General features: G+C 42.6%; 1 protein-coding gene across 1 annotated transcript in view; it reads right to left on the bottom strand.

The window, feature by feature from the left end:
• Positions 1-8,108, bottom strand: part of GRIN3A (glutamate ionotropic receptor NMDA type subunit 3A) — a 136,086-nt gene extending 127,978 nt beyond the window's left edge. The window contains 2 exon segments of the mRNA XM_006088071.3: positions 7,408-7,526; positions 7,529-8,108. Coding sequence (XP_006088133.1) covers positions 7,408-7,526; positions 7,529-8,108 — 699 coding nt within the window.
• Positions 8,109-13,885: the final 5,777 nt, after the last annotated feature.

The raw sequence follows: 13,885 nt of genomic DNA, 5'->3' as shown, positions 1-13,885 counted from the left end.
AGACATTAATGCTTTTATTCACGAAGTGAGGCTGTTGTTTCCATTCTACTGTTCCTTAAGTTTAGGCCCTGGGAAGCTCCTCTGAGAAATCAGGGTGGGAGATAAGACAAGACTTGTGAATTCCTCACTAATACTAGCTAATAGGAATAGAACATTATTCTTAATCTCTCCTGTGACTGCTCCGGAGATCTAATCATTCAGAACCCATACAAAGGAGCAACCAGTTGAAACGCGACCTCGAAAGTCACTTCATTGCTAACTTTTCACACACCTAACCGTCACTGGATTAGAACCCTAACGTAAGTGGGGTTTCAAAACAGCAGATTTTTTCATTTTTTCTTTGGGTTGGCTCACTGGAACTGGATCTGCTAAGCCTAAGTATCACATTCATACTGAACATACATATAAAACTCTGGAAACGCAATCTAGAATACTTGAGTTCTTATCCTAATTATTTAAGTTTTTATTAATGCCATGTCAACAGACCTACACTTTGTGCTAAAAGAATGATCATATCATAATAAGAACACACAATGCTCTGGGTACTTTGCTTAGAACTCTGCATACATGATGTTGTTCTCACCTTAACTCTATGAGATATTCACATTTGATGCACCAGGAAATTGAGGCAAGGGTATCAAGCATGCTTCCCAATGTAAGAATGTCTAGAAAGTTGTAAAGTGAAGATTCAAACATAGGTCTGGGCTTCTCAAAAACCTATTCTCTTCCTTCTATTTCTTCCATTAATATGCTACAATTGTCTCATTTGCAAAATAAGCATAGTAATACTATTTGTCCTGCTTACCTCACAAAGTAATTGTGAGAATAAATGGGGGGAAAATAAAAATGTGTATGAAAGGACTTTGATAAATTTAAACATATACTCTACAATTTATTTTTTCTTGAACTCTATATTTTCATATTGAAGTATTGAACACATTAGTAAGGAAATGTGAAGGTAACTTATCTTTTTACTCTTATTGTTTTTCATTGTGCAGGTAATATGTACTTATTTTTAGAAAAATAGAAGTATGGATAGGAAAAACGTGGGTTTCTACCATCTAGTTACAATCACTGTTAATACTTTTATAAATAAAATTCTACACTTCATAGGGGGTGGGGCAAAAGTAGGTTTATAGTTTGTATGGAAAAATAATACAACTGTAAATCTATTTTCTCCCAGTGCTATATTGTACAGAAGTAATGTCATCTCTTACATAAATGTTTTTCTACCTTTCTGTCAATAAATATATTTTCATTTTGAATAAATAGTATTCCATTGTAAAGACATATCATCATTCATTTAATTCAATTTGCACTATTGGATATTTAGTGTGAAATTTCTTTTAACAATCAAATCTGAAAGTGGATCTTTCTTGTTTATCCTTTTCCCTCCCCCAGGATAACTCAAAAGCAGTGATGGATCCAGTCTGTTTTTGGATTTTAGGCTGGCAAACACACTAAATTCAAAAGGAGCTATTCGTCTTCTCCTTGTTGACAATGCATAGCTTTCTAGTACTCTGTATGTTATGTTGTCTATACATTGTTATCTGCCTCATAGGACTGCTAGGAGGATTATAGGAGTACATTTGTGAAGAAGCCTTAAAAAGCATACATGTTACACAAATATATATAATTGAATTTTTTCCCTGTATCTATGTCTCACATGAGTAATAATGAGGCATATTTCAGCCTGACTAAACAGAAGTCATCTGCTTAATTCTTTACCACTTGAACCTTTGAAGGCTCATTTCCATCAGTAGACTATCCTGCCTAACCAGATACTAGGCTTTCAGTGTCAGGGTTAGCTACCAGCCCAGGTCAGTACCTGCTCCCTCAATGCATAAGATCAAACACAGTCTCCTCTGAAAGTGTCTGAATCTTACACATCTGGAATGAAATCTGATCATCTGGCTGAGGTGTTAGGTTGAGGGAAGAAGAAGAGGTGGGAGGTGGTAGACAACTGGTTTATTCCTTGCTTACTTTTTCCCATCCCATAAAAGAAAGACCTAAGAAAGACAAATGAGTGGTTTAAAGATTTTTCATTAGTTTCTTATTCATATATCTCTCAAAAAGCAATGTGGCAGATGCTGAGTTTTATAGAGCATTGTGTCTTCTTGCCTAGTTTTATAGAGTTGGCATCACATTTCTGGTGCTGTACAGTTCCTCTACTCTCCTGTGTATGTCAATGGGAGTAGCTAGAGTGGTCAGGAGGAATGGCAATGAGATTCCCATGTCTACATTCAGTTGTGTCACTAAGATGAACAACACCTTGCTATAAGAAGCCCATATAATTGTCTTGTTCAGTGGTCGGCAAACTGCAGCCCCTTGAGTGTGGCTCTTCCACAAAATACCATGTGCGGGCGCGCATGTACAGTGTGATTGAAACTTCATGGCCACACTCAAGGGGCCAAAGAGCCGCATGTGGCTCCTGAGCTGCAGTTTGCCGACCACTGGTCTAGGGCAATGATACTCGATGTACTGTAGCTGCTTTGCAAACTGTTATTTCTCCATACTGAGATAAGGAGCCTGTGCCAATGTGAACCATCACACTGCTTTCTTCGTCAAGAAAGACATGCTGGGAAAATAATGTCAGATGGGCCAAACAGTGTGCTTAGTGATATAGTAGGCTGCCTAGGGGAGAGAGAGAAGTTAGACTGTGTGGCCATCATCTCATGAATGATCTACTATAAGTGTGTCTACGGTAGAAACTTACTACCAATAAGAGACCAACCTTTCTGAAAAATATTGGGCATCACATTGAAGCTTCTATGGCAATACCTAAGGCTCTGGAAACCGTGTTAGAGGTATCATAGGTAAAATGATGCCACTGGTACAGAACAGTACCCTATAGCATGTCTTCTATTCCTAGGCAAATATGCAACAAACTTAGGAACCCAGTTTTGTTTTGTTTTCCTTTATTTTGGGAGTGTTTGTGTGTGAATCCACTTATTTTTAAAAAACACACATTAATTTTATTGATTTTTAGACAGAGAGGAAAGGAGAGGGAAAGAGAAACATGATATGTGAAAGGGAAACATCCATTGGTTGCCTCCCACACGCCCCTCCCCTCCACCAGGGATTGAGCCTGCAACCTAGGCATGTGCCTTGACCAGGAATCAAACCATGGAGACAATGCCCAACTAACTGAGCCACACTAGCCAAGGCTCAGTTAAAGAAAAAAATGAGGAAGTGGGTAGAGAATAAGATGGATGATGAAGACGTGTGAATCACACCCCACTTTGATTAATAACTACTAATGGAGAATTAGTGGAGATTATGACTTGGATGATTCTTATCAGATCATAACCAACCTCTCTACTAGGTATTTAGCTAACACTATACATTTTCCACAGAACTTCACTTCATCATTTGATTCACAAAACAACTCTGTTGGATGGTAAGTTACCTTCTTTTGACAGGTAAGCATAGATGCTCAGAGACAGAGATACATGCCCAAGATTAACTGGAGAGTAAGAGGTAGAGGTAGACTGAAGAGTCCTTTTAACCAACATGCTTAGAATCTGATTAGGGGTATTCATGAAATAAAACCTTATGGCACAAAATCCATGGTGCTTTCTGCAACAGCAGAAGAGAAAACATTAAGGAATTAGACACTGAAATTGGTTTTCAGATGATTCAGATACTTAGCTCAGCTGATTCAATCATAAGTTAACTCCAAGATATAATAGTCAAACAAGATCAAGATCAAATCCTCTTTATGACTACATTGTGGCAGGCACAAAGAAAAGTGGGTGAGACAGACTAATTGCCTAATACTGTCTGCTAGTCTCCTCTTTTCTATGTATCTGGAAAAATAAATTAATGTTATAAAGAAAAATTCCCAAACTAACAATAAAAATTTCCAAATTAATCCCAGGTCTCAGTTCTTCAAGAGGAACCTGTAAAAGATCACTGCTAAGAAAAGTTTTGCATCACTTGACATTTAATTTGAAATCGTTTATCTTCAAGTCAGCAATAATTAGGTGCTGCTATCAGCCATTCATCATGAAATGTAGAAAAATACATTTCCTCCAGAGAGAGAGCAGTGCGTAGCTGGAGCGAGTCAAGGCAAGCCAACACAGTTGAGAGCAGATGTTTTAAAAATAAATGTCCTTTACTTATCCCCTCATGAGGTACCTCAGTTATGTAGTGGTATCATTGTTCTGTCCCCTGTACTGTACAAAAGTGGTGCTGTGCTAGCCAAATTATAATAAAAAGTCTTCAGTACTTAGCCTTGTATTGTCAAAGAAAATGGATCATCTAAAGCACTTGTATTTCTAAGGGAATGAACATATATTAATTAGTTAGTATATATGGCTCAATGAGACATACAAATTGTGGATGGTACACCCAACAAGAGTTGAAAATTGTAGTGTAGTCACTTTTTAATTGCATGTGTTTGGATCTAAGCCAATTATATTACTCCATTAACTTTGCCTAATGGAACCAATATGGAATTAACATGAGACATGTGTTTTAGAAAGAAATGTATATCTGGCACTACCTTAGCAGGTAAATTTTAAGGAGTGTTAACCTAACTTTGGAGAAACTATACAAAACCCCTACAAGAAACAATACTATGGGGAGGGAAGAGAAAGAACAACTATAGAAACTTAATGTGACTTGTATGTAAATGTAACTGGATCCATATGCAACATCATCACTTGAAGGTCATAGAACTAAGAAGTGATCATCTTAATAAAATAAGTTAGCTTCAAGTAGAGATTTGAGTGTGGTAGTCAAGTCAGATTTTATTTTTTATGGAAACGTGCTTTGATCCTATCCTGTGTGTAATGTTGCTTTAAGCTTTTATTATGTTGTGATAATATACATATGGTTTCCAAAAGTGGGTAGTTAACTATCTTACTTTTCAATGGATTTCCCTGCTTGAATGAAGTTGATTCCTTCCAAGCTAATAATCTGTTTATGTTTTGAATATATTTCAAGTATATTGAATAAAACTATTATGCTTTTCTTAGAGATTGGATCATGTCAGTGGTTTCTCCTTCCATTCAGAAGTTGTGGTAGGTACCATAAAAACCATTATGCAGTAATTAAAGGCTTTATGTGAAAGAAATCAGCAGCTCAAATGAGAGAGAAAACACTGTTGCTGCTCCTGCTCTAAAGCAATTTTGATTTGTCTAAATGTGAGACACAATTTTACATCATTGGTTGTGTGGACAAGTCTGCTTTCTTCTTGAATCCTTTGTTCAGGCACTGGCACAATCAATAACTTGGGTCACTGGGCAGCAGACTCTAATGAGGACAGTGGCTACATTAAGTCAATTTTATTTAATGTGTAAAATGAGTTCGACATTCTTTTATATTTAGATCATTTAAAAAAATCACATCAGTATATTAGAGAAAGGTCTACCTTTGAGGAGAAGCAAGGGAAAGATTAGTTTTTATTTTTGCTGAAAGCAGATTATGGTCATATCCTAAAATTATATATTACAATGACTTGGCATTGAGCTGGACATTCTTATTATACAACATTATAGAATGACATTTAAATGATATATTAAAAGATGAGTTAGCTATGTTTGAATTTAAGATAAATGAAATAAAATGTCCTCAGTTGGGCAAACTAGATCTGAGTTAATATCATCATCTTGGCCTTTCAAGCTGTGCGCCATGAAAATAACAGTGACAACAGTGACTTAAAGTAAGTTTCTGAATTGAAATATAGAAGGAAATGTGCTTGGCAGAGTATTTACTTTACTGTCTGCTTGTAGAGGTTGTCCCTAGAGGACTTTGTTCCCCCTCGGGGTCCTAAACTTTGAAGTCTGCTGATGTTAGCTGCTGCCTCATGGTTGCTCTGGCCTCCTTGTTGTAATGTGCTGTATACTGCACAGATCCATCCTGGAACACAGACAATTTTCCTTCTAACTAAGGAACACTAATTTTGGGGAAAATTCTTGCTATTGAAGACGCTTGCCAAACAATCTACAAATGGAGAGGAGTCTGGAGACTGTGAACAGTACTGGCAACGTATGAAATATTAGATAATAAAGAAGCAATGAAGAAAAACAAGTGATGCTGACTCTTGCATTTCATTAGATCTGATTCTGCATATAGTATATTAATAATGATACACCCTATGGATGCAATTTCATGTTTATAACACTTTGGCCATTGGCAGCATTGTGCACCTGTGTTTTCTATGCCTTCCCATCTGCTGCCTACAGTCATTCAGATTCAGGTGATGGAAATATTTTAGATAAAAGTTAATTAGCCTGCACTCTGCAGATTAAATCTCCACAGTTCAGCATCAAATAGGAATCTTCTGGGCAACTCTGAAAGTAACTAGTGCCCGCCTTTCCCAAGATTAAAAATGTAAGATTCATTTTTCTAGAAAAATATATCTTTAGTACTTTCTTGACATTTTACGCATGGATTCTATCAAACTTTTGATATCTATCCTTACTCATTTACATATATATATATATATATATATATATATGTATATATATATATATATATTTCCCTTAGTTTCTCAGCCTCTACAATGGGACCAATACCAATTACTTATTTGTTTCATAAATACTTTGTGCAAGGCTTAATGAGCCTTGATATTTTGATAAAAATAAGGCACAAAATGCATACAACTTCTATTGCTTAAAGGACCCCGCCCTCCCTTAAATATTTATCTCATCATCATTGTTAACAGCTAAGTTTACAAATAGCTTCTTTTATTGAAAATATATTTGATCTTTTTTAACCCATAGGAAACTTCCTTTATTTCTAGATAATTGGAGCAGAAATGGGCTGAACAGAGCAACTGCATACAGCCAGCCTCTGAGCCCACATCACAGAGAAAGAAGACAGGGACAAAGACAAAATCTCAAATGACTCATCCCATCCATTTTCATGCGATCACACAATAGCCAAGTCTAATTAACCACCCTTCTTTACCTATTGCTTCTGTACTAGTTACAGATTTCTTATTTACTCAAGGAATTCAGAGGGATGTGCTTCCCTCCTGACACCATCGCCTATGGCTCAGGCACATCTTCTAAGTCAAAGAGAGCAGATGCTGCTCTTTCCGCCACATGCTCTCCGAATTCCTCAAGGGAGTGAAACTCTGGCAGTCGCGGATCCTCCATCGCCCTTCCCACAACCCCCCCTCCCCCCAAGCTAGTCAATAGAACCCGGATCCCTCTCCAAGATCTTCAACTTAGACTTCCGCTTCGTCCGGCACTTTTTCCCATTTTTGCTTAAAGTATTTTTCTGTTACTTCTACCTACCAACTACCGAGGTGGTCCAATCCTTAAACAGTGTCAAAGTTGAAAATCCCTAAGTCCTTCAGGACTTCCCGGCCCCCTTTCTCCCCCAGCAACCCCCCGCGATGGTCCCAGCCCCCAGCGGCGCCCGTCTCCACTCCACGCGCCCGCGGGCTCTCACCTGACTCTCCCGCGGAAACTCGTGGGCGCACGATGCTGATCACTGGGAATGTGCAGAAACAGAGCTGACCAAATCGAGCTCCATCATCTCGCCCTGGCTCTGGGGGAAAGCCAGCAGCCCGATACCCCCTGCACCACCACGGTGTGGCACACGCTCTGCAGAAAGGAGAAAGGGTCACTGCTCCACGGCGAGCTAGGGGAGGAGAAAGGCAAGAGCGGCAGATCGCCCAGGCCCGCCTCGATGGCCATCACTACTTCCAAAGACAGGTTGTAGGGCAGTAGCCCTTCCACGCGGTTCAGGTTGTCCACGGCGAAGAGGAGGGCGTCCCGAGGCCACAGGGTCTCGGCCCCTGCGCCCTCCCCGGGCTTCCGGACACCCGGCGGCCCCCGGCCATGCAAGGCGCTCCCCAACCAGCGCGCGCCCGGCGAGGGCGCCGGGGGCCGCCAAGTCGCGGGCTCAGGCTCATCTCGCTGGGCGCCTGCCCGGCTGCTGTCCGGAGCGCGGCTGGCCGCGCGGGGGGCCGTGGTCCAGGGCTGCAAGTGCACGGCGCCCACCCTCACCGCGTGTCCGATGCGCTTGAGGATCTGGCAGGGCTGCGGGTGCGAGGAGGAGCCCGGCACCCCGGCCAGCACCAGTGCGCAGGGCGGCGGCAGCAGCAGACAGACCCTGCTCAGCAGCCACCACAAACTCAGTCTCCTCATTACTGAGACCCGCGGGGAGAAAGCGCGCCCCCTCCTGCGTCCGGCTGGCCCCCCTGCAGCCGCCGCCTAAGGTCCCCGCCCCCAGGTCCCGCGCACAGCTCACAAGGCGCGGAGAAGCCGTCCCGGGAGCAGGAGCGGTCCCCGGGCCATCCAAGTGGCAGCCTAGCGCGCCCCCGTCAGTCTCAGATCCAGCTCCTGGGTCCGTGCGCCTCGCATCCTCTGCCCGCCCAGTCCCTGCGCAGAGCCAGGCGGGCGGGCGGGCCGGTGCCGCTCACCCGCAGCTGGGGCGCCCGTTCCTTACCCGCCCCATCTGCAGGGCGGCTCTGAGTCCGGCCCCGCGGGGAGGCTGGCGTGAGAAGCACCCGGAGTCCTAGGGGGCAGCGGTGACCGAGGAGGTAACGAGCTCACTTGGATTCTCTTCCTTTCCCACCAAGGCGAGACGCACGGATTTCTTTGGGGTCGTGCAGGAGCGGGTGCTCACGGCCGGGATGCGGAAAAGAAGCCAAAGCCGCCTCGCTCCACCGTGGGCCATCCCCTCGCGGGCTTCCCCAGCTCAGGCTTCATTTTTCTACTTCCCTCGCTACTTCCTCTCTTCCTTTCGTCCTCTTTCCGCCCAGTCGCTGCCGCCGCTTGCTTCCTCCGAGGAGCGACGCGACTGGCCAGCAAAGGGTGGTTCTGCTCGGAGCGCAAAGTTCTCCCCGCCTCAGCCGGCGCCTCCCTGTTGCTGAGCCTTGGCACCAGCCGGTCGCTTGGCTGCGCTAAACGCCCACTGGTGGTGAGATTCCCGGTAGACGCTTCCTGCGCGCCTGGCAAGGCCTCTCCCCTCCAAGGCCAGGAGTCCGCAGTTTGCCACATTCCCTGCGACCTCGGAGGGCGTGGGCTCCCAGCCGGGGAGAATTCCGAATTTGGAGTTGCGCCCGAGGAATCTGAAAGCCAGTTGTTCACTGGGATAAGCTCAGAGAGGCTGGGACTTTAATGAGCTTCTCTTCACTGTGTTGGTTTACAGGTATTTTGAGTTAAGGATATTAAAGCAAGAATCGTTTACACATTTAATCCCCTCAATTCCTTCTCTCTGGCATGTGGGCCTCTGCGGTTTTTAAGGATCCCTATGTTTTTAGATTCTCAGAATTAAAGCAGTGAATTTAAAGCAATCATTTGATTGAGAAATTAAAGAGATTCAACATACTTTTAGAGTTTCAAATACAGTCAACAGCATTTCCTGGTTTAGACCAGAAGTCCCCCAGAGCACTGCTTCTAGTAAGTTCTTTCATTTGTATGCTAATACGTGAGGTCAGTGGGTTATGACATCATCTTTTCCTCCATGATCTACATGATCTGGAATTAGAAGGAAGGGAGAAGTTTAAGAGGAGGTGCGTGGTTCTCACACATACGATAAATTTAATTTATGCCACAATATCAGTTCGGAGAGTAGGGGCCAAGCCCCGGGAATCAGCAATTCTGAATTTCATCACCAATTCAAGAGAAGCATGACCTTGGCAATTTATTTCACCTGACCTTGGCCTGTTGTTTGGATCTGTTAAATTGTTATGCAAATACAGCTGGCTTGGAGCTCTGGAGAATTGTTTTGATTCCTGAGCTGAAGTTCCCATCATGCTTTAAATCCTCGGGACGAAGAGGCCCTATCTAGCTAAATAAAACCCCCAAGAAGGTTGCAAAGTGAATGCCATTTTCCTCAGACTTTTAAAGGCATCTCAGTGCAAAAGGTACCTGACTCTCAAAATAGCCCTTCCAAGGCTGGGGTGCCAGAGGGGAAAAAAGGCTTCCTAGAGGGAACTGTGAACATCATAACAGAGGGTGAACCACCAGGGAAGAGTTTCCTCCCGAGGCCCCGGAGAGCATCCTAACCATGGATGCTGGAAATTCCTCTGGCTCCACAGGAGTCCATGGATTGGGATCTGAGTAAGAAGAGTAGAATTCCCTGGTCCTTGTATTGTAGGAAGATTGGGACTCCATGACTGTGTAGTAAGGAGGTTTGCTTGCCTGTGTAGGAGTTTGTGTGCTTTGAGGAGGTTCACATTCCAGCTTGTGATCATGACCTGAGTGGGACTCTTAAGTCCCTGGCATTACACAGACATTCAAATCTGTTTCCTAAGAGAATAGAAGGTGATGAAGAATAGAGAGGTCTGATGTAGTAGGCAGTTAGATAGACATGAGCAGAGTAGGAACGATAGGTCTGGTACAGGAGGTTACCAAGGTCTACTACCTGGTGCTGTTTGCGGGTAACAGATCTATTGGTTAATGGCATCCTACAGTCACTGTATGCTCTTTAGGCCTCTCACAAGTCCACGACTACCTTGAGGGAATGGCTCAACTTGTGGTTCATAGAAGAGAGGATGATTCCCACAGTTCTGGGGTTAGTGCTACCCCAGATCATGCTAAAACCGCAGCTGTGCCCTGGCCAGTATGACTCAGTTGGTTGGAAAATCGTCCCATGCACTGAGAGATTACCATTTTGATTCCCGGTCAGGGCACATGCCAGGGTTTCAGGCTTCATCCCTAGTAAGGGGCAGGGGTGCAGGAGGCAGCTAATCAATGTTTCTTGCTCATCAATGTTTCTCTCTCTCTCAAATCAATAAAAACATATTTAAAAAAAAAGACTGTAGCTGAATTGTGTGAATACTGTGAACAGTGAAGAATAGCCCTTCCTTCCTGTGCTTCCGTTTGCTTCTTTCCTGGGCTTTGCAGTCATGATACACTGATTTCCCCTTTCTCTTGCTGCCTGGTCCTCTTTTTCCATCACTGTAATCTGAGCATCTCTGACATGATTCTTTTTTCTCCTTTCCCCACATCTTCCTTTTCCCTTTTCCCCCTTCTCCTTCTCCTTTTCCATGCTTCAATGATCATAATTTTTCAGATTCAGTCATCATTTCAACAACCATTTATTAAGCTCCTACTATGTGCCAGGCATTGTTGTAGGACTCTCCTGGGGATAGGTGATTAAAGTCTAGTTCAGAGAATTTGAGTTTCCCCCCACAAAGTCATATAGTTAATGAGTGAACAAAATGCTAACATTGAGCTTATATTCTAGTGGGAGAGACAGACAATAAAACACAAATCAGTGAATATAGGATATGTTAGTTGATGATAAGGAGAAAAATAAAGCACCAAGAGGAAATATTAAGAGAGTGGCTTCTAAGCTTAGATAGAGCAGCCAGAGAAAACCTGGCTGAGAAGATAACTTTTGAATAAAGACCTAAAGGGAGGTGAGGAAGCAATTTGTTTGGATACTTACAAGGCAAGAATCTCCAAGCTGAGGGAACAGCAAGTGCGAAGGCCCTGAAGCAGGAGTGTTTCTGATGTGTTTGAAGAATAGTGAGGTGTCCAGAGTTGCTGGAGCAGAATGATCCAGGACAAGAGTGGTGGCAGGTGAGGACAGGAAGGTAAGAAGGATGTGATGGATCATGTAAGTCAATGAATAACATTAGTTTCTACTCTGAAAGGAATGAGAAGGCATTGGGGAGGGGGCATCAAGGAGAGGAGTGACAGAACCTATGTTTTTACAGGGCCACTCCAGCTGCTCTGTTGATAACAGATGAAAGGTGGTCAAGGGTGGATGTCAGAGACCAGACATGAAGCTGTTACAATAATCTACATGAGAGAGAACATTACTGAGAGATCACAACAACAACTTTATCAGGTTGGAATTATTATCCTCATTCTGTAGATAGGAAATTGTGTTTGAGGAAAGTTGGGTAATTTGCATGAAGTCCTCACGTAGTGAGCGAGGGGCAGTGTGGCTCTGAATTCTAAGTTCATCCCAGCTGCATTGTTGGTAGCAAGAATCAGCCACATTTCAGACTTGGCTCACCCAGAGGCGACGAAGCGCTTTATATTACCAGGTTGGAAATGAGAACTACTCATCTACTCACGTTGGAAAGTCAAATAAACAAAAACAAATCCAAATGCTGGCAATTTAAAAAGTGCTTTTGTGCGCATCTGTGCTTTCTGGTACCAGCGATGGGGTGACTAAAAGCTGAGTATTCTGGAGGTGGCCCGGGAAAGCTGCAGTGAAGGCCACGGTGGGAGTCAGAACTTCGATTCTATCCTCAGCACTGGTTCCCTATGAATGTGACATTTAACGTCCCAAAGTTCAAGCTTCCTGCTTTCTACTGGGGTCCTTGTGACAGTTCTTTCCGATGGTCTACACGGCTGTGCGTGGACCCCTGTGACTCCGGTCAAGTCCCTTAGAAATGGGAGGCTTCTCCAGGGTGATCAGTTTTGTCACATATTTATAAAAGTTTGGACAACTATTTTTTTTGGCCTATATCCTGACATATTTCAAGTCCTACCCATATCTAGCTTTGCTTTGTAAGTAGGAATAATAGTAAGTGGAATGTTTTTAACTCTGGGTGAGGCTTTTATGCAGCAGTAACAAGGTAGGGTTGCTTTTTTAACCAATATTCACATGATAGATGTGCTTATCGCTCATTAATAATACCCATAAGCCCATATTGTATCCCTCCCCACATCAATTTTTTTGTCTCTGTTGCCAGAGGCCTTGTTGTTATGAGAACCTTTCTGGGTAAAAACAAACCAAAAAATATGTGGAGTTGATAGGGAAACAATGTAGCAGAATTTGAGGAGAGAATGAATCTAGAAAAAATTAGGTCAGTTTAGAGGAGCAGACCCCATCTAAAGAATAATTATTCTTTTCTCATTCCACCAATTTAAAAAAAAAAGCTGATATTGACTTGATACCTAATAACACTGTCCTATATTCTACTTGTTAGGCATTAATTTTGGCAATAGTCATCTTTTTAAAAAACCCACTCATCAAACATTAGTATAAATTATTTTACCCTGAATGTTGTAAAATTGATATCCTGTTGGGAATTTTGGGAGCAGGAGGGATTCGTTTTGCATTACACAGGAATTTGGGGACACAGAAAAGGACCAGGTGGGGTCTCACAGAAGGAGTTTAGGCCAATCTGAGGGTCTGGAAACAGAAGAAAAGGAGCATTCGGAACTAAGAAAACAGTGTAAAGAAAAAGTAGCAAAAAGTTAATTCCCTTTGTCTAGTTCAAATAGTCCTTAGGCTTTGTTTATGCTGGAACATATAAAGGGAAAGGTCTTCCTTTTGCACCATGTGATCAGCTATACCCAGGAAAACAAATTCAGGCCAGAGCCATTACCTAGAGATAAATTAGGGCTTGCCAATAGTTGTTTGCCTTTCAAAAATGAAAAGAACACTGTGGTGTCCTCAGTCTAGCTGTTTTTTGGGGAATAAGCTATCAGTTGTGACAAGTGCATGGCCTTTTCAATATCCACCAGGATTATTGGCTGAGTGCTTAGATGTCTTGATTCCTCTCCTAAACCACACACTACAAGGGAATAAAATAGGACTTGGGGGGGACCAATATGGCAGTGTCTCTCAGTCTCTCTCTCTCTCCCCGCCCCCTTCCCCTTGGTGGCAATCATTCCAACATAGTGTTTATCCAAATGAGTTATGGAATAAAACTTGGCCCATCACAGACTGCGACATTTATAAGGGACTTTTTTGTGCCCAGTTGTAGCACAAATTTTATACCTGTAGCCAAAAGAATTTGGGAATTTTCTAAGTGCTATTAGTGCTTCATAGATCTCCTGCCTTATATCTGTAAAAGCACTTTGTTTAAGAAAAATTGTTTTGTTTCTTTAGAAAGAGACTTTTAGGAAGATTTTCAGGACATGTATAGGAATTAAGAAATCTTTATTATTCTGGAGCTTATTATTATCTTAACTTCTACAGGCCAGGCACTTTGTATGGATGATCTCCT

This window comes from Myotis lucifugus, unplaced genomic scaffold (assembly GCF_000147115.1).
Source record: "Myotis lucifugus unplaced genomic scaffold, Myoluc2.0 scaffold_43, whole genome shotgun sequence".
In the NCBI taxonomy this organism is placed as follows: domain Eukaryota; kingdom Metazoa; phylum Chordata; class Mammalia; order Chiroptera; family Vespertilionidae; genus Myotis; species Myotis lucifugus.
The sequence above is the reverse complement of the archived record's forward strand: the minus strand, read 5'-3'. Positions and strand labels throughout refer to the sequence as shown.